Raw genomic sequence first — 24,245 nt, forward strand, 5'->3', positions numbered from 1 at the left:
AAAGAAATACGTAAGAAGTCTAAGAAAAGTACGTCGTTTATTTAATAGCTACAGAAGGGGGAGGGGGTGGGGACGTAAAATAAGACCACCAGTTAACGCGTTTAGAGACCAGATAATCCCACACCCATCGCTTGTGGGTTGGGATTTATTGTTTATGCATCAGTCAATTCCAGCTGTGCCCATCCCCCCCCCCCCCCGGGCAATAGCGGGGCATTTTCCCACACAGTCCATCCCGGTGGGTCGGGCATTAGCCTTCCACCCAATTACCCCGGGGCATTTGACCATCTCACCTTTTTTCACCCTACAGCATTGTCGCTTCCTTAATGACAAATTCATTGACAAATACACTAAGTTTCTTTATGAACATGTCTAGATAAGACATAAAATGGGACGCTAGAGCTGTAGAATGACCTATTTTTGCACTAACTACGGGAAACAAGACCCAGCTAGGACTTGATTTGGCCTGAATTAGCTTAGATTTTACTGAAAGTAAGACGAGAAACAAACAAAATAAAACATTTTTTTACATGTTTTAGCTACCACCCCGGGGCATTTGAACAACTATTTTGTCCCGGCAGTGGTGCATTTGCCAGTTAATTTTCAAAAAATCTTAATTTTTGAGGGTCGGTCGGGGAGAGGGGGGGGGGGGGGAGCCTAAAAATATTATATTGCTGCTAGGACATCAACCTGGATGGACCAGAAAGATATATAACAACCGCCTAGGTTTATAATGTTCGCCTAAAAAATTTGCATTGTCTGTGTTATATATCCCAGAGTGCTCAAGCATACAGTCATGCTAGGACATCAACCTGGATGGACCAGAAAGATATATAATATCCGCCTAGGTTTATAATGTTCGCCTCATAAATTTACATTGTCTGTGTTATATATCCCAGAGTGCTCAAGCATACAGTCATGCTAGGACATCAACCTGGATGGACCAGAAAGATATATAACAACCGCCTAGGTTTATAATGTTCGCCTAAAAAATTTACATTGTCTGTGTTATATATCCCAGAGTGCTCAAGCATACAGTCATGCTAGGACATCAACCTGGATGGACCAGAAAGATATATAATATCCGCCTAGGTTTATAATGTTCGCCTCATAAATTTACATTGTCTGTGTTATATATCCCAGAGTGCTCAAGCATACAGTCATGCTAGGACATCAACCTGGATGGACCAGAAAGATATATAACAACCGCCTAGGTTTATAATGTTCGCCTAATAAATTTACATTGTCTGTGTTATATATCCCAGAGTGCTCAAGCATACAGTCATGCTAGGACATCAACCTGGATGGACCAGAAAGATATATAATATCCGCCTAGGTTTATAATGTTCGCCTAATAAATTTACATTGTCTGTGTTATATATCCCAGAGTGCTCAAGCATACAGTCATGCTAGGACATCAACCTGGATGGACCAGAAAGATATATAACAACCGCCTAGGTTTATAATGTTCGCCTAAAAAATTTGCATTGTCTGTGTTATATATCCCAGAGTGCTCAAGCATACAGTCATGCTAGGACATCAACCTGGATGGACCAGAAAGATATATAATATCCGCCTAGGTTTATAATGTTCGCCTAAAAAATTTACATTGTCTGTGTTATATATCCCAGAGTGCTCAAGCATACAGTCATGCTAGGACATCAACCTGGATGGACCAGAAAGATATATAATATCCGCCTAGGTTTATAATGTTCGCCTAATAAATTTACATTGTCTGTGTTATATATCCCAGAGTGCTCAAGCATACAGTCATGCTAGGACATCAACCTGGATGGACCAGAAAGATATATAATATCCGCCTAGGTTTATAATGTTCGCCTAATAAATTTACATTGTCTGTGTTATATATCCCAGAGTGCTCAAGCATACAGTCATGCTAGGACATCAACCTGGATGGACCAGAAAGATATATAACAACCGCCTAGGTTTATAATGTTCGCCTAAAAAATTTGCATTGTCTGTGTTATATATCCCAGAGTGCTCAAGCATACAGTCATGCTAGGACATCAACCTGGATGGACCAGAAAGATATATAACAACCGCCTAGGTTTATAATGTTCGCCTAAAAAAATTTACATTGTCTGTGTTATATATCCCAGAGTGCTCAAGCATACAGTCATGCTAGGACATCAACCTGGATGGACCAGAAAGATATATAACAACCGCCTAGGTTTATAATGTTCGCCTAAAAAATTTGCATTGTCTGTGTTATATATCCCAGAGTGCTCAAGCATACAGTCATGCTAGGACATCAACCTGGATGGACCAGAAAGATATATAATATCCGCCTAGGTTTATAATGTTCGCCTAAAAAATTTACATTGTCTGTGTTATATATCCCAGAGTGCTCAAGCATACAGTCATGCTAGGACATCAACCTGGATGGACCAGAAAGATATATAATATCCGCCTAGGTTTATAATGTTCGCCTAATAAATTTACATTGTCTGTGTTATATATCCCAGAGTGCTCAAGCATACAGTCATGCTAGGACATCAACCTGGATGGACCAGAAAGATATATAACAACCGCCTAGGTTTATAATGTTCGCCTAAAAAATTTGCATTGTCTGTGTTATATATCCCAGAGTGCTCAAGCATACAGTCATGCTAGGACATCAACCTGGATGGACCAGAAAGATATATAACAACCTCCTAGGTTTATAATGTTCGCCTAAAAAATTTGCATTGTCTGTGTTATATATCCCAGAGTGCTCAAGCATACAGTCATGCTAGGACATCAACCTGGATGGACCAGAAAGGTATATAACAACCGCCTAGGTTTATAATGTTCGCCTAAAAAAATTTACATTGTCTGTGTTATATATCCCAGAGTGCTCAAGCATACAGTCATGCTAGGACATCAACCTGGATGGACCAGAAAGATATATAACAACCGCCTAGGTTTATAATGTTCGCCTAAAAAATTTGCATTGTCTGTGTTATATATCCCAGAGTGCTCAAGCATACAGTCATGCTAGGACATCAACCTGGATGGACCAGAAAGATATATAATATCCGCCTAGGTTTATAATGTTCGCCTAAAAAATTTACATTGTCTGTTATATATCCCAGAGTGCTCAAGCATACAGTCATGCTAGGACATCAACCTGGCTGGAACAGAAAGATATATAATATCCGCCTAGGTTTATAATGTTCGCCTAAAAAATTTACATTGTCTGTGTTATATATCCCAGAGTGCTCAAGCATACAGTCATGCTAGGACATCAACCTGGATGGACCAGAAAGATATATAACAACCGCCTAGGTTTATAATGTTCGCCTAAAAAATTTGCATTGTCTGTGTTATATATCCCAGAGTGCTCAAGCATACAGTCATGCTAGGACATCAACCTGAATGAACCAGAAATGTATATAACATCCGCCTAGGTTTATAATGTTCACCTAAAAATATTTTATTCTATATATCCCAAAGCGCTCAAGCATACAGTGATGCTTAAAGGACTTCAACCTGGCTGAACCAGAAAGGTTATAATAATTTTGACATCCGTCTAAGTTTATAATGTGCGCCTAAAAAATCAAATCATTTATGTTATATATCTCACATGAAGCACCTGAGCATAGAACAATGTTAGGACTTCACCTTAGATAACCCAGAAGTGGTAATAAAAGTAATATTTGTGTTAGTTTTATTGTTTACAACTGAACAAATTATTTCTACTGTTTACAATGATGCTTCACCCTGGATGGACCAGAAAGGATTTAACATCCGCCTTTCAGGGATATTATTATATTGTTTTTGTTGTATATCCCAGAAGCACTCCTGGATACAGGACCTCAACCCGGGTCAGCCAATAAGGTGTTTCAATACAGTGTTTCTTTAGAATGGCGTCTTAAATAATCCACATGTCTTACCAGAGAGAAATCACTCTACAAAAAATATCAAGATTAAACTAAAATGTCCGCCTGGTTTTACATGCATCTCAAAGTTAAGCTTAATGAGCCGCAATTCAAAGGATATATTGCGCCTGACCTTTTCTAAATTCAGTAAAACCATGCCCTACAATTGGAGAAAAATAATATTTGGGACTGGATTTTAGTGCTTCGTCTTAGTTCATAACATCTTTTCGACGGACGCTTGAAGTTAATACCGGAACAATTTTTCCGTAAAGAGCAGGTAATTCGTACATCGATATCTTTGAAGCAAAACCGTGATTTGATCTTGATTTCGCAGCAGACCTTGCTTAGTGATCTTTGCTGGTCTTGACCGAAATAAATCGACTGATCAATGCAATAATCGTTATGTTGATTACTTTGGAACTGGGGCGACGGACGACTAACACAACGCTGAATAAAGATGCATATGACAGCTTTTTCTTTGTATAACCTTCGATCTAAAAGCCCGCCATTTTCATCCGCGAACATTTGCCGCTTACGGATTACCTGGCCTTACCTCATGAAATATGCTCGGTGAAACTGACGTCTTACATAATCGCACGATCGAAGAACAACAAACTCTCTAAGGGCTCACTTGAACACAATTCAATTCCAAGACAGTCGAAAGTTGCCATATAGCTTGTCCATGAGAAAGGGGAAGAGCGAGCTACTTTTCCCAATATGCCACTGCGCTCTTGGTAAGATTTATTTCAACATAAAACAATAATTCCATCCTGCTATGACTTCGTTACCGCAAGCTCCAACCGTGAAACCGCAAATGACCGCAAATCGAATACGATGACGGCTACTAAGCAGATTTGTGACGTCACCCCTTAGCAACCAGAATTGGCGAATTTTTTCACATCCGGTTAACTCTGGCTCGTGATGGGTGTTGGGACCAGCGGGTATTGGTTCTGGGGTGGGGATGGGGACTAGCGGGTTTCGGTTCTGGTCATAAAATTAAGGGGAGGGGAGAGCAGGGCCCCCGAGCCCCTCCCCTAAATTTACCAGATATTTCCCCCTTTGAAGAAGACACCACATGTGAACTTTTTAAAGTATATGGTGTTTATTAAAATAAACACCATATACACGGATTCATTACTTTGCTGTTTTATTTACTGGGGACTTTCAAAGTTCTGCATTAATGTTTTCTACCTAAACAACTTATTTCAACCATAGTTAATTGAGGGACTGGTTATGAAACTTTGCCATGAAAACATTGGTGCTGCAGTTTTTGTTAAAAGGGCCGCAACCGTGCACAATCCTTTGTTTTAAGTTCACACCACAGTTGAATATCTTAGCAGGGACGTTTCTATTGGTCAGTTGCTCCAACACATTTCAAAATCTATTGTAGTTTGTGCACGGTCAAGGCCAAAAACGCTAACAAAAACATATAACAAAGGAGTTTGTCAAGCTTCATAACCATTGCCTTTTATTAACTATGTTTCAACCAAGTTCCTCAACACTAGTTATCATTTTCCCTGTTTGACTTACATATCTTCAATCGATTCATTAAAGTGTTAGTCTGTGAATGGTGAGTTGCGATCTTGATTGATTTTTCCAGACCTCATAAAGAGATCGCATGCGCTGCCTTCTTTACTCGTTTGGCGCCTAGGAAAAAAATAAACACATACATCTGAGCTGATTTTACCAAAATGGTGACTAGACATTTCAACGTCTTGCCGTGGGTTACAACTTGGGGGGAGGGGGAGGGGGGAGGGGGGTTGCATCATCTGATACACCAGCACTCGGCCCAAGGACTGCCCTTTGTCAGAGATAACATTAGTGGGGTCAGGAGTCTAAAGTTGAGGGGGGGGGGGAGAGGTGGGGAGAATGGGCTTGTTACGTTGTCCCGATTTAATTTTTCACTACTTTTCTAGTCAAAACACTTCTTGGAAAGTCTTTAAACATCATATCGTTTTCATTTAGGGTGAAAGGCCAATCTCAGGCACCCTGTCACAGTCCCTTGTATTCTGTGGAAGCAAAGGCAGCAGTCCAGCCAGCGGTGAGTGTCAGAGGCGCACAGAGGGAGGGGTAACTGCTAGATGCTGGTCCTTTCACTTTGTGGTGAGCTCAGGCTACCTTTAGAAAAATTAAGTCATATTTAAATATAGTTATGAGACTGCCGGTTCCCTGTCTGTACACCACCACGTGGTGCGATTTTTTTTCTAAGGGTGGGTAGTTTGTGTTTACGCAAACGAACTGGCATTTGTATTGATAGCTGAGTTTAATCGTTTGTCTCACGATTGAGCCACATAGATGTGGATCGCGACGTTTCGACCGCTACACTACAGGTCCCAGTTGTTCAAAGGCCGGATAACTTTATCCGCTGGATAAGGCACTATTCAGGGTCTAAAATATACTTCACGTTAAACGTTGTCCAAGGTTTTCGTACTCTCCTAAACTAAGCTGTGGTTAGAGTGTGCATATTCGCTTGTACAAGAGGAAATACTGAAATCTTTGCACAGATTGAAACTGTCGGATAGTGACTTATCCACAGGATAAAGTTATCCGGCCTTTGAACAACTGGAGCCAGGTCTTCATCAGGCGATGGTGTCGACTGATTGCGTAACAGTATAAGTAGCACCTTGGTTTGTGTTGACTGGTGCGTTTTGATCCTCTCTTAGGCTGTTGTTGATTGGCGGATTTCTATCCTTGTTGTTCCGACTAGAAACTGTCCGCCTTGTTACCGATCGGCTGCTGTGTTATTTGATCGTGGGCATCCACGCTTCTGGAATTTCAATTGCATCATCCGTAATGATGTTGTCCGGGTGAAGTCTTCTGCGACTAGCCTCTTTAACCATACGGGTGTACCAATGTGGGTCTCGGTCAATAAACGTAACCTCATCCCAGGGTGGAGGGTGACCCGTCACTTTGTCACGTTCTGAAACGGCGAAGGATTGGGTTTGGACAAGCCGTATGTCTCTATCGTGTTCTTTATACCGTTTATCATAGATCTTCTCTTTCTCCGAAACGCACCAATCAACACAAACTAAGGTGCTACTTTCACTGTTAAGAAATCAGTCGACACCATCGCCCTATAAAGACGAGCGATATAATAATAATAATAATAATAATAATAATAATAATAATAATAATAATAATAATAATAATAATAATAATAATAATAACGTGCTATTTTAAGTTTCGCTTGGCTCACAGGTTACGCTACGCGCCCTGTGGTGCTTTCTTATACTGTGCATACAGATAGTTTTACTGCGCATAATAATATTTAGTTCAAAGGCGCTTTACAAGAATAACTTGACAAAAAAAATTAAACTAAAAAGTTATTGAAATGCTATTTATAAAAGGAAATGTTTTAAGTTTATTTCTAAAATTGGCACCGAAGAACTGTTCCTAATATTAGATGGCAGCGCATTCCAAAGTGAGGGGGCTGCCACGGAGAAAGGTCCTGCACCATAAGTTTTCAAATTAAAAGGCCCCCCCAAAAAAAACCAGGTTTTTTGACGATGGACGTAGCTGACGACATGGAGTGTATGGTATTAGTATTCGCGAATATAGCGGTCGAAACGTCGCGATCCACATCTATGTGACTCAATCGTGAGTCAAACGATTAAACTCAGCTATCATTTTGAACCACAATGACGAACACCATTCATAATATGGTATTTGTATTGTTTGTAAAATTATGGTGGGATTGCGCATGCGTCGTACGTTTGGGAAACGTACCATAGACCTTTTTTTCATAAATGGCGGCCGATTTGTTACTCCTTTTGATATATGTTTATTAGCGCTACTAATCTTGTTTAAGAGCAAAAATTCTATTGAATTTTGGAAATGCTATTTTAATGCAAACAAAGAATTATTTATCGGCAGGCATTTATGGAATAGGTGTATATTGGCTAGGTAGCCTTAGCTATCCCTTCACCTTTCATCCCATATGGCCTCAGCAGTCAGTAATGCCAAAAATTAGAAAAGAGAAGAAAAAATTTTGTTTGTTGATGAACAGCCCTTTGGCACCTACCGTGTCTCCTTCGGAGGGAGCTTCTCCAAACGGAGGACAAACTGGTGGGGGCCTGGGTTCCTTTGGTGGGACTAAGAAGAAATTATACCCATTAGAATTTACTATTGCAGTGTGACCACTAAACACTGGCCAATCAGATCACAGTAGGATACGAACAGTGAATAATTCCAACCTTTGGGGTTTTATTTGCTGACTCCTGTAACAGTAGTCGTGCTGTAAACATTTTTCAATGGTTCGAATCTGAAACTTTTCAAAGGCTAGAAGTATTTTCAAAGAAAGCACTTATTGTCTTAGTCATTATCAAAGTGATATTGGAAATTTATCCTGCCTTGTTTCATGAGGATTAGCTTTGCGATGAAACAATATTCTTGAATGTTCTTGGTGGAGATTTTTATAACAGTCTTATGCAGTAGCTATCATTGTTAATTAGTAAAGGTATTTGCCGCCTGAGCGCACGCGTTAATTAGCTAATTCATGATCACATGACATCTAACTATAGAACTATTTCAATCAATCAACCAATCCATTATTCAATCAAACAATTAATTAATCAATCAATCAAACAAACAAACAAACAAACAAACAAACAATCAATCAATCAACTTTGTTTAACGAGGATGACACTTAACAGTCTGTTACGACTGACAAACCTGTAGCCCTGTGATTTCAGATCGAATAGGAATTTGGAAATGTTGGTTTTTGAGGAGAGGGGAAAATCGGAGAACCGGTGAAAAACCTCTTGGAGCAAGGACGAGAGCAAACAACAAACTCAACCCACATATGACGCCGAGTCCGGGAATCGAACACGGGCCACATTAATGGGAGGCGAGTGCTCTCAATACTGCGTCATCCCTTCTCCCCAAGTTCCAAGGCCCATAAGCGTGTACAAGTGCGAAAACTATGACGTTAGAGGGTAACGGAAAACTGTTACCAGCCAATGTTGACTGCTTTAAAATGTGATCAAAAGGACTTGTTTGGGAGCGTGATGTTGTCATAAGGTTCTAGCGAGTTTTTCAAAGAGCTGTTTGTTTTGTTTCCAAATGGCTCTGCACTAGTCCCCGGAGAAATACTATAAGGTGTTTCCCTCGAGACCAGTCATTAAGTTTTAATTTACTGTTGCGTATTTACCTATGAAGATAGGCTGACAGGATGGTACTTCATTTGATCCACACTCGCAGTCGTAACGCTGGCCGTCTTTCGAAAACTCAAATTTCTCACCAGCTGAATACATTCGATTACCGTCACTGCAAACTGTTAACAAGAAGTGGGCTGGTTTAAGCAGTGTGTTCATCCGGACCGATACACTTTCATCTGAGATTATTTTATACATAATATACCCTTCTAGTTTTCATCATATTAACCTGTTTCAAAAAGACATATCACTGATTTAGAGCATATAGAGCACATTCTGCTCCTATATTCTCCAGATTAAGAATTTTAGACATTTGTCAAATCAATACGTTTCAAATAGGGAAATTTATGTGCTGTTATCATAACAACCTTTTGTCTCCATTGTTTTTCAATTCGTATTTTACACACACAGTCAAATTCATGGCTACAGCACCAGAACAGCCAACAATTATCGCGTGCATCATTGCCGAACTAATCTGAAAAAAATTACAATGTTTTTTGCCAAGGTCCAAAGATCTGGAATTCCCTTCCTGTAACAATCACTTCTCAGTCAAGTTTTCTCAACTTTAAGAAAAAACTTCTAGAGTGTTTAGTAAAAAATGAATTGACAAAGCCGCACACTTGTAGCACTATCTATGTAAGCATATTTTTACGTACGAGGTGGCCTCAACTATAAGCCTGGTGGTTTCTAGAGGTCACCTCGCCATACATTAAACTATGGATTAATTATCAATATATTGGGAAAAAAGGCAAATAAATGTCAATGTAAAATGTCAAATTTGAAAAGTAAAATCCGGGTATAAGAGTTCTGAACTGGATAAAAGTTGGGTTAAAAATATATAGAAAAAAAATGAGGAACAGTGTTGCACCCGATTTCCAAACACCGCAAAGTTGGATCACAATACTCGGCTGCGCCTTGTTGTTTCAGTTCACTTCTAAATGTTTGGAAAATAATCGGATGAAACACTCTTTCGAGTGTATTTGATATAGCTTCTTAAACCATTTAAAATTCTCGGAGAAATTCAAAGGAAGCAATTCGTCAATTTTTTTGATAATTAAGATCACTTTTCCAAATTTCCCTCACTGTCTTGATTTCCTTTGTTTTTTCTTTATGAATTATTATTGAGTTTAAGAAGGCTGTTACGAAACTATTCATTAAATTTGCCTGAAATTCCGATCAGATTTTTTAGTGTTTCATTTATGCAAATAGTTTCCAAGCACGCCATAGCTCGCAGTATTCGAGAACTTTGATGACAACAACAATACAACTTGATGTATGGAATTTTTTCCCAAATTGAACATAAATTATCTCTGAAAAATGCATGGTTACTCCCAATTTTCTTTATAGATTACTAGGGAACTTGCCAAGGTCTGTTTTCTCCGCAAAAATTTAAACCGCGTAAAAATATGCCTGTATTAGTAGGCACCACCCATAGGAAACCCGAGTATCTCGAGATGCGCAGAACGTATGCGCAGTAACAAAAGTAGGCACCGTCCTTAACAACTCAATGACTAATTCATTTAAAAATTATATACGAAAAACATTATTATTTGAAGCGACTTACCGCATTGTTCTGGACAGCATTCCGCTGCTGGGTCAATTTCTTTTTTGGGACAGTTTTCCGGCATTGTAGTGCATTGGTAATACAAATATTCAGGTGGACCATGCTTTCCTTTAGGACATGCCACTTTCTCGCAAGGGTTACGGCTAATTACCTTCTTATTACATTCATAATCTGAACAAGGGAATAATAAGTAAACAACAATAATAATAATAATAATAATAATAATAATAATAATGATGATGATGATGATGATGATGATGACGATGACGATGATGACGAAAGTCTTAATTTGTATAATAAACAACAGTGTTGGATTATCACTTCACGCATTCAACTCGGGAATGCAGTGAGAAAGTCCCAAGTTGATTTACGCTAATAACAATTCTTCGACATTTTACCAAACGTCATAATTTGACCCACACCGGGATGGGTGGAAATATACTAAAACATTGGTTAAAATTGTGTTTTTAAGCAAGAATAAACCAGCGAGAAGCACTGTGCGAGCTAAATTTATGGAAATTTGCGATGTACTGTGATTTGTCTGAAATTGATCATAATTATTATGACGTCACTCGGAAAAGATGCAACAGAAAAGGTTTTTGGACCGACCGACTTCGCAGCCTCAGTTCTGATCTGGGTTGAAAGAAGTTTTGAAACAAATGTTCCGCGCTTAAAGTTTTATTCCTGTGAAATTCATATACGGTGGCGTTTGTAAATAAGGTACAGGAAACTATATATAGCATTTATGTAATGTTTAAAACACGATCTGAAGTGTTTTATCGGGATTTAAAACCACGAGGTGTTTTAGACCCGATGAAACACGTACCGCGAGTTTTTTTGAACGTCTTCATAAACATTCCTGGAAAAGCTTGTGTCAAGAGAATTCATAACAATGATGCTTTTGTGAACGGTGGATATTAGGATACGAGAAAAACATTAAACACCGCATACTAATAAGGAGGAGGTTTTATCCCGTTTTAAAACCTCTGCACGTGATGTTTTATTGACCATCTGATAGGTCAATGGGCTTATGATTTATTAATCACTTTTTGAAACTTACCATATGATCTCTTCTCTAAGATCTATGAAAGAAAAGAACAAATAAATAAATAAATATTAAAACATTAGTGATGTATTTGTATTCTAAGCTATTTTGATGGGATGGGGGTGGGGGGGGGGGGGGGCGTGTGGGATTCTGCCCCCTCCATAACGAGAATACAAGTGCTATGACATTGAGACTAGGAGGAGAGATAGCACGTCCACAAAGGTCTCTTTAGACGTCCACAGTGAGAACTGATGACAGCACATAGCGTTGTAATGACATCGTGATTGCCAAAAGGCGGCCATCTTGAATTCGCTATCTTGGATTTTTGGATTTCTTTAAAACTTCAGGAAATGGAAGTCAAGATGGCGTTCAATGACGCAATGCCCACGTCATTTGACGTCATCATACCATTTTGCGGAAGGAAACTATTTTTACCTCTTAGGTTTTATTGCTATATCGTTAATGTGCTTTAAGTTTTGACGGCTGATCATAATGAAGAACGCAACAAAAGCCTACATTGTCAGGTTCGCTGTCGCCTTGCTGCTTTACACTTATACAACTGGGACTGGTTACAGTTTCCACGAGTAAAATGGAGTTGGAAAGCCCAACGAGGTCCTACCCACATGTTTGGCGTGTTCATATCGGTCTTTGAACCAATTTAGCTTCTTGTATGCTTTTTAGCGGTTTAACATGATCATTTGGAGAATTGGGATGGTATGCAATCAACAAGAAGGTCGTGTCTGAAATAGGTTAGGAGAAATCACATATTTTGGTCTGAAATTTGGCAAGAGTTTCAAGAAGCGCGCTATCCCCGGTGGCAAAATGCAAGTGTAGCCATTATTATTTGTCAGTAAATGACCCTTCACTGTCTCTGTGTCCTAACCATGAAAGAACTGTAAAGCTCTGTCTGAAAGCAATTAGAGCAAATTAGTAAAGAAACCAATTGGAGCAAGTGAAAGGAGACACATGTAAAATGCAAGTGCAGCATTAATTTGCAAGTAAAGGAAGCGTTAGTGTGTGTTAACAATTAGCGAGCTGTTAGCTACGGGTTAAACACAAACTGTATTTTGAATGGCTTTAAGCTACACAAACGGTGTCCATTCTAGCAAAGGTACGTTTTGAAATCAGTTATTGACGGCCGAGTTTAAAAAATAAAATTGAGGGTCTCTAGTGAGAAGCAAAATATCCCTGTATGTAGTATAGTTCGCTAAAATTTATAGCGGCTCGGAACCAAAATAAAAAAAAAAAAACAAGAGAGAAAAAGAAAAAAAAAGTTAACGGAGAATAACTTCCCACACATTTAGTCATCGACTTATTGAGAATATAATAACACGAGGTGTGATAATATCGGTGTACCTTATCAGAGTATGCTTAAAGGCGAGGAAAACAAAAGGTCGAAGGAGAATGATTTAAATTTGCTTATAGTCATATTGGGAATATTACAATAGTAATTTCGTATTCAAATTAAAAACTGATAATTAAAAAGGAAAAGTTTTCTCTACCAAAAAACTCGATTTCGTTTAAGATTTACGTCTTAGTGATGATGCAAGATCTTTATCGCAGAAAAAAAAGCTCCTTGCAATTGTAGTTTACTTTTATAACCCTCGGTACAAAAGGAGAGCAAGGTTCAGGGTGAATAATTTGGCTTGCTGCTGATCATTGGCATATTGGGAATATTAACTGACATTTTGTATCCAAATTTGAAACTAACATTCAGAAAAGGGAAAAACTGTTTTCTTTACTAAAGAGCAAAATGATTTCCTTTAAGATTCTTGTCTCGTTTATGGTTTAGAGTTTTTAATGGAAAAAGATAGCACTATAAAAGGAAAACAAGTTTGAGGGAGAATATAATTTGCCTAGCATCTGCTTGTTGACATATAGGGAATATTGTTGGACATTTTGTGTCAAATAAAAAACGATGCTAATTATTTCTTTTCAGAGAGCATCATGCTTACGGTTTGAATACACCTTTGATAAAACTGTGAGATAAAGTCAATTTTCAAATTGATATAGAGTGAAAACTATTTTTGACGACTTAAATTAAAAGCTAAGCCTTTGTGGAAGTATCTTCAACTGCAGGAAAAAGGAACTATAAAAGTTTATTAAAGTAATATTTTTTTTATCACAAATTTAACGCGGATATTGTTATCCTTTGTACCATGCATGGAAAGTTTTAATATCTTCTTTTTAATTCGCCACGTGCGGTCCTTTTTCATTAAGAACACATCAAGAATATAAAAGCGCTGAGTTATTGAGCTCAAATGACCAAAACTGTTGTCCAAAACACGACAATGCCTGAGGCCATTTAGACCAAAAAAAGCTAAATAACCATACCCTTTAGCTAAACACATCCTTATAGCACAAACACACCTATAGGCAAAACACACCTATACCTTATACAGGAGGGTCGAGTTTTGAAGTCGTTCTCCCCCCGATAACTTACATGTTTAGTTTTATCCAGATAAACTAGCTTCTTTCCTTCGTAATAGTTTTTTTTTTCTTAATATTTCATAATGGCAAGCAACGTCTCCCAGGAATCGTCCTTTAAGCTTAATATCTGCGAATCAGCGTTTTTATATTAAAATTAATTCCTAATACGTTATACGTTCTTTATGAAAAACGACCGCGTATGGTGAATTGAAAAGAAGATGTTAAAACTTTCCATGCATGATGCACATAATAACAACGTCGTCTACAAATTTGTGATTAACAAAGATAAGTCTTGTTAAATTTGAGGGAAATTTTGACCGCGGCAGCCTTTTTAGTTTGAAGTAGTCCACTTTTTGCTGAACAGGGTTAGGCTGGTCTGGAATTGGTTATAGTTTTCACGAGTGAAATAGAGTTGGGAGGTGTAACGAGGTCCTACTCACACGTTTGACATATTCATATTGTTCTTTGAACCAATAAAGCTTCATGTATGTTTGTAGCGGGTTAACATAATCATTAGGAGAATTTGGATGGTATGCAATCGACAAGAAGGTCGTGTCTGAAACAGGTTAGGAAAAATCAAATATTTTGGTCTGAAATTAGGCAAGAGTTTCAAGAGACGCACTACCCCCTGTGGCAAGATGTAGGTGTAGCCATTATTGATTGTCAGTAAAAGACGCCTGACTGTCACTGTGTCTTAAGCATAATCGAACTGTCATTTAAAACAACATACTGACTTTGGCTAGTTTGGAGCTACAAAACCCTTTTCTATTTTACCTAAAAGTTGGTGTTGAAACAGGGATTTTGCGCGGAATGAAAGGAGAAAATACGATGGATAATCGCCTGAGGGTGCTCCTTGTTTATTTGTGTATTCTTGTCTTGCGGTCCAAAGTCATTTAACTGTTAAAATCGATGCACCACGGGTGCCAGATAGTCAGGCACCAGAAACAATCATTAAATACAAAAATAATTTACTGTGAAGGTAGAGAAGCATGTGTGGCGCAGTATTATGCTACATGCCCTCCGGGGATGAGGGCTTAGGTTCAAATCTACCTTGGAACCGAATCTCAAAGCGAAACAAACATTTTGGTAGAGCTTTGAATTCCTTATTGTTTCCTCATTGTTTGTCAGTTATTATGTTAAGCTTGGCACTTTCAAATAAAAAGCGGCTATGAACAATGGCCAATTTTTTTCTTCTCAAAGCGAAGCGAGTTTGCATTATGCTATTAAGGTTTTTTGAAGCGCTCAAGTAAGCAAGCTCGGCTTGTGGCAATCAGATTCCATCTGATCTAATATTCCTTACAGTCTCAGAGAGGAGTCATAAAGCTATTTACGTGAGTACCAACGTAACATAAAATTACAGTTAAGCAATGGATGACTTTTTCCTTTCTTTACATAGCCTCATCTAAACACGAGGGGGTTGGGAGAATTCGAGACAGATATGCAAACCCAAGACGCAGTCGAGGGTTTGCATAACTTTCGAGAATTCTGCCAACTCCCCGAGTGTTTAGATGACGCTATGTAAACATGGGAAAAAACGTCCTATTGCTTTTGTAAAATATTTCTAAAAAAAAAAATGATTCGACAAATGAAGGGAAATTTTATTTATTCATTTCTTGATTGAAATAGATGTTCACAGTACACGCCTTGGACAAGCATATTTGCTACTAGCCAATGAAAACGCGCATCTCACAACACATGAACCAATCAAAATTTGCGTTATAAAAGTCAACATCAAGTTGAAATTTGTGGCAAGCATCAGCGAGCCCCGTGTGGATGACGGCGATTTCAGCTTTGAATTCTCGTAAATCTTTCAGAAAAATACCGAACATTCGGTGAAAGCTAGAAGAAATGTTCAAAATATGCGATTATGTAAGGAAAGAACGTCAAAATGAGGAGTTTATTGAAGCTTAAAATGAATGTCACTGTGCATGATCGCTCTTGAAAGTTACGTGAACTAGTCCGATGTGGCAGCCTGAGATGGCTGAGAAGTCGAATTCTTCATCGTGCCTTGTGAAGTTTTGCTGTTTAGGAATCATAGCACAAGCAGCGGATCTAGACTGTGAAGTTGATGCTGGTAATAGTAATCGTAACAGTAGATTATTACGGTGAAAAAGTCTCGGAGAAAATACATTTTATACAAATTTGACAGCCAAAACACGGCAACCGGTCGTAAAAAGTTTGATTTGAAACATTTATAGTCTGTAGCATAAAGTTTTGTGTTCGTTTTCGTGTACATTTTTTGAAAAAAGAATGTCTTTTGGAGAATTAAATTGTGGTTCTCCGATGCAAAAATTACCTTGAAACACGTTTACTGCGTATATGTTGCATATTTGTCGTCTTCAAATGAGCTCTCTCGACGAGGTTGTATAGCGAGGCAGGCAAAGCGCTGTGGTTCTTCTTTCCTTTGCTTTTTTTCCCTCGGGATCAAGAGAAAGGAGATAGGCAAACCCGATCAAAATTTTGGGAAATTTTCTCCATTTCCTTAACAGTTGTACTTAAAATTACTTTGCGAGTCTTGCGAAAGCTTTGAAATGTTTTCAAATTGTGCCGGGAGACACAGAAAACGTGACATCACAACCGTATTTACATACTCTCATCAGGAGCCCATTACCCGGAGCGTACAACTTTCATCCCGAGTCTGTGAAACGGCGTTTTCACAAGTAGAGTTATTTTTAAACTAGCCTTTCCCGCGAATTAGTTTTGGGTAACCAATCACAAGCGATTGTGTAAGAGACTGTTATTACGTAACTAGAATGACTCGTCCACATGTTGACGGGCCAACGCGACTATAATAAAGCCTTCAACGGTACCTTAAATCTGCTTAGTGATGACGTTTATCTTGATCATAAAGGGAAAAACTCAAATATACTGAATGGAGGTTTTCTGAGCCATAAGGAGAAGTTTTTCATATGCCATTGGGTATGCTAGCTCTGTCGCATTTGTTTAGGTTTACCGGCTCGGACTTTAAACTGCAAGATATCAGACAGCGCATTAATAAATGCTATGAAGACATGGGATCCGTGGATTTCGTAACTCGTGATTTCATGCTTATCTGCAGTGAGATTGCAGGATGTTCGTTTATCACGTATATGAGTCCAATAAATCCGCATCTTTAGGAGACAGCGCTAAATATATGTCATCTATGAAGACATAGGATTCGTGGAATTCGTTGCTCGTGATTTCATGCTCGTGCTATCTATCTACATTGAGATTGCAGGGTGTTCGTTTATCACGTATATTACAAAGTTGATCATTGTTGTCTCTCGCTTTCGAGAGGTTTGGCCTCTTGAAGTTTTTCTTTTCAGCTCCGTTGCCTCCTGACTGAACGACAAGTATTATGTTTTATCTCCATCGTTTTGTGGGTAAGCTCGCATCCGGTAGATATTAAAAGTCAACTGTAATGCGAGTCTCTAAGATGCTTCGGCGATTTCTTCTGACAAATGTTTAGTGTTTGTTTTTGCAAAACAAGGCAAAACATTCTGGCAATCTGAATGTTCCACTTGTGATTTTACCGGCGGTGTTCCGGCATAAATCGGACTATCCAGTCGCCACTCGCCGTCTGGAAAAATTATAAGGCGAACAGCCTGAGCCAGTACTAGAATCGAACATAAGGGTCTTCGAGTGGTAATGAAAAGAGCCAACATCGGTTCATTTGTCGCGGGTCCTTGTTCCACAAGAGATTCAGGGAAGGGGGACAAATCTGACACGAGAGATCGCACCTCGCAAAAATAACCCGCTCTGCTTACAACTTGACTCCATTCCCGCAGCCGTTCATCTCCTTCCATAATTTTCTTCAGTGAAGATTCTTTCGATGCCGCCTGCAGAAATTTTAGTTCTTGTCTGAGCTCTAGGCTTAGTCGTAAGGCTTTCTTTACTGAAGCGCTCTTGTCGACTAAAGAATTGTTGTGACCCTCCGGACCTTCCTCGGCCGCCGGAGACGAACACGTAGCTGACGAACACGTAGCTGACTCATTTGGGATTCATTTGTTTTAAAAGGATTTTCTACATCCTGATCGGACCTCTTCATTGTTTTGCAATACTATTTAAGGCCTATTTGACCATTGTGAAAACCGTCAGAGCGATATATCGAAGGGAGACTCGCGTATATTCGCACTCAGAGATAAGCTTATGCAAAGGTAGGCCGCAACTTCAAATGTTGAAAGTGAAAATAAAACGCATGGTATTGTGGGAAGGCCCTCTGATGGAAGGGTGGATTGGAATGATGGAAAACGACAAGTGGAGAACGGAATAAAGTACCAAAAAAATCGTAGCTTCGCCGCCATTTTTTTTAAATCAGATTTGTTTCGATACGGACGTCACCGGAAACGGTAGTTATCGCGGGAAAGGCGTATCTAAAAATAAAACTACTTTTGTAAACGCCGTTGCACAAATATAAGGAAGTTGTACGCTCCGGGTAATGGGCTCTTGCTCTCATCTTGACACACCTATCGACCAATGAGAGCGCGCGTACTATCTCAAATATTTTATAATGTACTGTATTGTGAAACAATGTCAGTGTTTTCTTTGTCTTGGAGAGCGTTTTTCAAGTCATACTTTCTTGTGAGGTTCATGCAAAGGTTTAGGCTACTAATTTGCATAATTGAGAAATGGTAGTATTAGGAAGTCTTAAAACCATTGACATATTGGGAATATTATGATAGACATTTCGTATTCAAATTAGAAACTGATACTAGAAAAGGAAAAAGTGTTTCTTTGCCAATAAACGCGATTTCATTTAACATTTCCGTCTTATTAATGATGCAAGATTTTTATCGCAGAAAGGACAGCCCCTTGCATTTGTAGTTTACTTGTATAACCTTCGGTACTAAAGAAAAGCAAGGTTTAAGGTGAATAATTTAGCTTGCTGCTGATTATTGGCATATCGTGAATATTAACTGATATTTTGCATCCAAATTTGAAACTGATATATAGAAAAGGGAAAAACTGTTTTCTTTTTCAACGAGCAACATGATTTCGTTTAAGATTCTCGTGTCATTTATGGTGTAGAGTTTTTAATGGAAAAAGACTGAGCACTATAAAAGGAAAACAAGTTTGAGGGAGAATATAATTTGAGTAGCATGTGCTCGATGACATATAGGGAATATTGTTGGACATTTTTTGTCAAATTAAGAACGATGCTAATTATTTCTTTTCAGAGAGAATCATGCTTACGGTTTGAATACGCCTTTGATAAAATTGTGGGATAAAGTCAATTTTTAAATTAATAAATAGTTAAAACTATTTTGACGACTTGAACAAAAAACTAAGCCTTTGTGTAAGTATCTTCAACTGCAGAAAAAAGGAACTATAAAATTTCATAAGATTATTAATTTAACGCGGCCATTGTCATCCTTTGTACCATACATGGAAAGTTTTAATATCCTCTTCTAATTCACGACGTGTGGTCCTTTTTAATTACGAACGCATTAAGAATTTTAATATACAAGAGCTGAGTTATTGAGATCAAATGACCGAAATGTTGTCCAAACCACGACAAGTCCTGTGGCCATCTAGACCTAAAAAGCTAAATATTCATATCATTTGGCTAAACACGCTTATAGCAAAAACGCTCCTATAGCCTATGTAGGAGAGTCGAATTTTGAAGTCCTACCCCTCCCCCTAGATCAACTGGCTAGCTTCCTTCGTAATATTGCTTTTTTGATATTTCATAATGGCAAGAAACGTCTCTCAGAAATCGTCGTGTTTGACAATCTTTTAAGCTTAATGTCTCGGAGTCAGCGCTTTTATATTAAAATTAAATGCTAATGCGTAATACGTTCGTAATGAAAAACGAGCCCTCATGGTGAATTGGAAAAAAAAAGATATTCAAAACTTTCCATGCATGACGCACAAAAGAACGTCTTCTTTAGATTTGTGATTAACAAGGATAAGTCTTGTTTAACTTTAAGAGTGGTTTTGACCACGGCAGCCTCCTTGGTTTGAAGAAGAACATAGATTTTGATCACTTTTAGCTGAATAGAGTGAGGCTGGTCTGGAATTGGTTATAGTTGTCACGAGTAAAATGGAGTTGAAAGCCCTAGCGAAGTCCTACTCACATGTTCGACATATTCATATCGGTTGCTGAACCAATTTGGCTTTTTGTATGTTTGTAGCGGGTTAACATGATTATTTGGAGAATTTGGATGGTATGCAATCGACAGGATGGTTGTGTCTAACATAGTTTAGGAAAAAAAAATTGATCTGAAATTAGGCAAGAGTTTTAAGAAGCGCGATACCCCCGGTGGCAAGACGCAGTTGTAGTCATTATTATTTGTCAGTAAAAGACGCTTTACTGTCTCTGTGTCTTAACCATAAGCAAACTGTAAGGCTCTATGTGAAATCAATTAGGGCGGATTATCGAAGCAACCAATTGCAGCAAGTGAAAGGAGTTACATGCAAAATGCAGCTGCAGCCTTAATTTGCAAGTAAAAGAAGCATTAGTGTCCCGGTGTCTTAACCATAAGCGAACTGTTAGCTACGGGTTAAGCACATTCTGTATTTTCGATTGTTTGAAGCTACACAAACGGTGTCCATTCTAGCAAAGGTACGTTTTGAAATCAGTTATTGACGCCCGAGTTTAAATAATACATTAAGGGTTTCCAGTAACAAGAGAAATATTAATGTATGTAGTACAGTAAAAGTCATGGCGGTTCAGTACCAAAAAAACAAGAAGAAAAAAGGTTCAGCGAGAATAATTTCCCACTCAATTCGTCATTGACTTATTGGGAATATCATAACACGAGGTGTGATATTAAAATATCAGAGTACCTTATCAGAGTATGCTTAAAGGCAAGGAAAACAAAAAGGCCGTGGGAGAATGATTTGAATCTGCTCATTGACATATTGGAAATATTATAATAGACATTTGGTATTCAAACTAGGAACTGATACTAGAAAAGAAAAAATGTTTTCTTTGCCAAAAAAACACGATTTCGTTTAAGATTTCCGTCTTATTAATGATGCAAGATCTTTATCGTAAAAAAAGACATCTACTTGTAATTGTAGTTTACTTGTATAACCTTCTACAAAAGGATAGCAAGGTTCAGGGTGAATAATTTGGCTTGCTGCTGATCATTGACATATTGGGAATATTAACTGACATTTTGTATCCAAATTTGAAACTAACATTCAGAAAAGGGAAAAACTGTTTTCTTTACCAAAGAGCAAAATGATTTCCTTTAAGATTCTTGTCTTGTGTATGGTTTAGAGATTTTAACGGAAAAAGATAGCGCTATAAAAGGAAAACAAGTTTGAGAGAGAATATATTTGCCTAGCATCTGCTTGTTGACATATAGGGAATATTGTTGGACATTTTGTGTCAAATAAAAAACGATGCTAATTATTTCTTTTCAGAGAACATCATGCTTACGGTTTGAAAACACCTTTAATAAAAATGTAAAATAAAATCAACTGAACTATTTTGACGACCTGCATCAAAATCTAATTCTTCAACTGGAGGTAAAAGGCACTCTAAAATTTAACAAGAGTATTACTTTTTATCACAAATTTAACGCGGCCATTGTTATCCTTTGCACCAAACATGGAAAGTTTTAATATCTTCTTTTTAATTCGCCACGTGCGGTCCTTTTTTATTACAAACGCATTAAGAATTTTAATATAAAAGCGCTGAGTTATTAAGATCAAATGACCGAGATGTTGTCCAAAACACGACAATTCGTGAAGCCATCTAGACCTAAAAAGCTAAATATCCATACCCTTTGGCTAAACACACTTATAGCAAAAACACTACTAACGCTTATGCAGGAGAGTCGAATTTTGAAGTCCTCCCCCCCCCCCCAACCAACCCCCCCCCCCCCCCAAGCTCAACTGGCTTCTTTCCTTCGCAATATTGCTTTTTTAATATTCCATAATGGCAAGAAACGTCTCTCAGAAATCGTTGTGTTTAACAATCCTTTAAGCTTAACATCTCCATGTCAGCGCTTTTGTATTAAAATTAATTGCGAATACGTAATACGTTCGTAATGAAAAACGAGCCCTCATGGTGAGTTGGAAAAAAAAGATACTAAATCTTTCCATGCATGACGCAAAAAATAGCAACTTCTTCTATAAATTTGTGATTAACAAGGATAAGTCTTGTTTAACTTCAAGGGTGGTTTTGACAGCGGCAGCCTTCATAGTTTGAAGAAGAGCATAGAATTTGACCACATTTGGCTGAATACGGTGAGGCTGGTCTGGAATTGATTTTAGTTGTCACGAGTAAAATGGATTTGAAAGCCCTAGAGAAACATGTTTGACATATTTATATCGGTCGTTGAACCAATTTAGCTTCTTGTATGTTTGTAGCGGGTTAACATGATCATTTGGAGAATTTGGATGGTATGCAATCGACAAGAAGGTCGTGTCTGAAATAGGTTAGGACATATTTTGGTCTGAAATTAGGCAAGAGTTTCCAGACGCGCGCTACTCCTTGGTGGCAAGATGCAGTTGTAGCCATTATTATTTGTCAGTTAAAGACGCCTGACTGTCTCTGTGTGTTAACCATAAGCAAACTGTAAGGCTCTATATGAAAGCAATTAGAGCTAATTAACGAAGAAACCAATTGGAGCAAGTGAAAAGGGTTACATGTGAAATGCAGCTGCAGCCTTAATTTGCAAGTAAAAGAAGCATTAGTGTTCCGGTGTCTTAACCATAAGCGAACTGTTAGCTACGGGTTAAACACATTATGTATTTTGGATTGTTCGAAGCTAGACAAACGGTGTCTATTCTAGCAAAGGTACGTTTTGAAATCAGTTATTGACGGCCGGGTTTAAATACTGAATTGAGGATTTCTAGTAACAAACAAAATATCCCTGTTGACTTCTTTCGAGAAACGGATTTTCCGCTGTCTTTAGTTTGTATGTTGTCCCGTGCGGAACTCTGTGAGCCCACGAAAGAAGAATCTCCAGTGGAGATGTCGATGAGCAACTGGTCGACAACTTTCGTGCCGCCATTGCCGCCATGTGCTTCGGTCATGACTGATTGCAGCCTATTGTGACCGTGTAATCGCAAAGAATAAGTCCAGTGGACTTTTGTCGCAATGACAAGGGTGTTACATTTGCTTCTTTTCGCATTGATTTCTGGGATTGGATTGTGCAGTCTCATGGGATCCCTACACTAAATGATGACGAAATAGAAAACATGGCTGCTCAGTACCAGAAAAACAAGAAGAAAAAAGGTGAAGCGAGGATATTTTCCCACACATTTAGTCATTGACTTATCATAACACGAGGTGTGATATTAAAATATCAGAGCATCTTATCAGAGGGAGGCCGAGGGAGAATGATTTGAATCTGCTCATTGACATATTGGAAATTTTATAATAGACATTTCGTATTAAAATTAGAAACTGATACTAGAAAAGGAAACAAAATGTTTTCTTTGCCAAAAAACACGATTTCATTTCATATTTCCGTCTAATTAATGATGCAAGATCTTTATCGCAGCAATGACAGCTACTTGTAATTGTAGTTTACTTATATAACCGTCTAGAAAAAAAACTATGGGGAAACTAAACATTTTTCAGAGAAAATAAAGCTCCAAATTGGATAAAAATGCCATACATTACATTGTATTTTACTGTCTTTTAGAATAATTGTTGCTTAATTATCTCTAAAAATTGCGTGGTTACACTCAATTTAATTTTTGGATATCAAAAACCCTTGCTAGGATCTGATTTCCCCGCATAGTCATAAACCGCACAAAAATACTTTTTTTTATTAGTAGGCACCGTTCTTAGGGTATTTGCCTGTTCTTCTTTGCAGGTTTTCCTTTCTTTGCCAAGTAATACCAATGTTGTGATAATCAGTGTTTAGCAAGGATGGACGAATGGTTTCTTAAAGCCCTTATTTTACACGTTTCCTTACTGTGGATAAGAGGAGGTAAGTGTCAAGCCGATTTTTCTCATGGGATAAAATTAGAGCATACATGATATTACCATTAAATTATTGTAAGTAAATTAATAAACACAGAGAATACGCAGATTTGTTAGACTACTGCGGATAGTACAAAAAAATGAAACCCAGAGAGAGAAGGATGGGTAAAGCTAACAAAGAGAGACCGCAGCTCACCTTTGAGCAACACTGTCACACTAAATAACCAAGCGAAGAAACTTGACAAGATAAAAACTACGCAAGGGGGGTTGTGTCCCTTAATAATTGTTTTGACAAAGTGAATCC

General features: G+C 38.2%; 3 protein-coding genes across 4 annotated transcripts in view; 1 reads left to right on the plus strand and 2 right to left on the minus strand.

Moving 5' to 3' along the window:
• LOC146468817 (ras-like protein 1) overlaps positions 1-24,245 on the minus strand; it is a 348,000-nt gene that overhangs the window by 27,475 nt on the left and 296,280 nt on the right. The gene's annotated exons all lie outside the window — the stretch shown is intronic.
• LOC146468819 (uncharacterized) overlaps positions 5,148-24,245 on the minus strand; it is a 349,521-nt gene continuing 330,423 nt past the window's right edge. Inside the window, exons 2-6 of the mRNA XM_085123919.1 lie at positions 11,656-11,677; positions 10,596-10,766; positions 9,028-9,150; positions 7,900-7,970; positions 5,148-5,525 (exon numbers count right to left, since the gene is read on the minus strand). Coding sequence (XP_084980045.1) covers positions 5,511-5,525; positions 7,900-7,970; positions 9,028-9,150; positions 10,596-10,766; positions 11,656-11,677 — 402 coding nt within the window. The 3' untranslated portion in view covers positions 5,148-5,510. The remainder of the gene's footprint in view (positions 5,526-7,899; positions 7,971-9,027; positions 9,151-10,595; positions 10,767-11,655; positions 11,678-24,245) is intronic.
• The window catches only part of LOC146468820 (neuropilin-2-like), a 59,799-nt gene continuing 56,087 nt past the window's right edge, over positions 20,534-24,245 (plus strand). The window contains exons 1-2 of the mRNA XM_085123895.1: positions 20,534-20,614; positions 23,832-23,948. Of these exons, the coding sequence (XP_084980021.1) occupies positions 23,888-23,948 (61 nt within the window). The 5' untranslated portion in view covers positions 20,534-20,614; positions 23,832-23,887. The remainder of the gene's footprint in view (positions 20,615-23,831; positions 23,949-24,245) is intronic.

This window comes from Pavona decussata, unplaced genomic scaffold, assembly GCF_977016875.1.
Source record: "Pavona decussata unplaced genomic scaffold, jaPavDecu1.1 SCAFFOLD_128, whole genome shotgun sequence".
Taxonomy (NCBI): domain Eukaryota; kingdom Metazoa; phylum Cnidaria; class Anthozoa; order Scleractinia; family Agariciidae; genus Pavona; species Pavona decussata.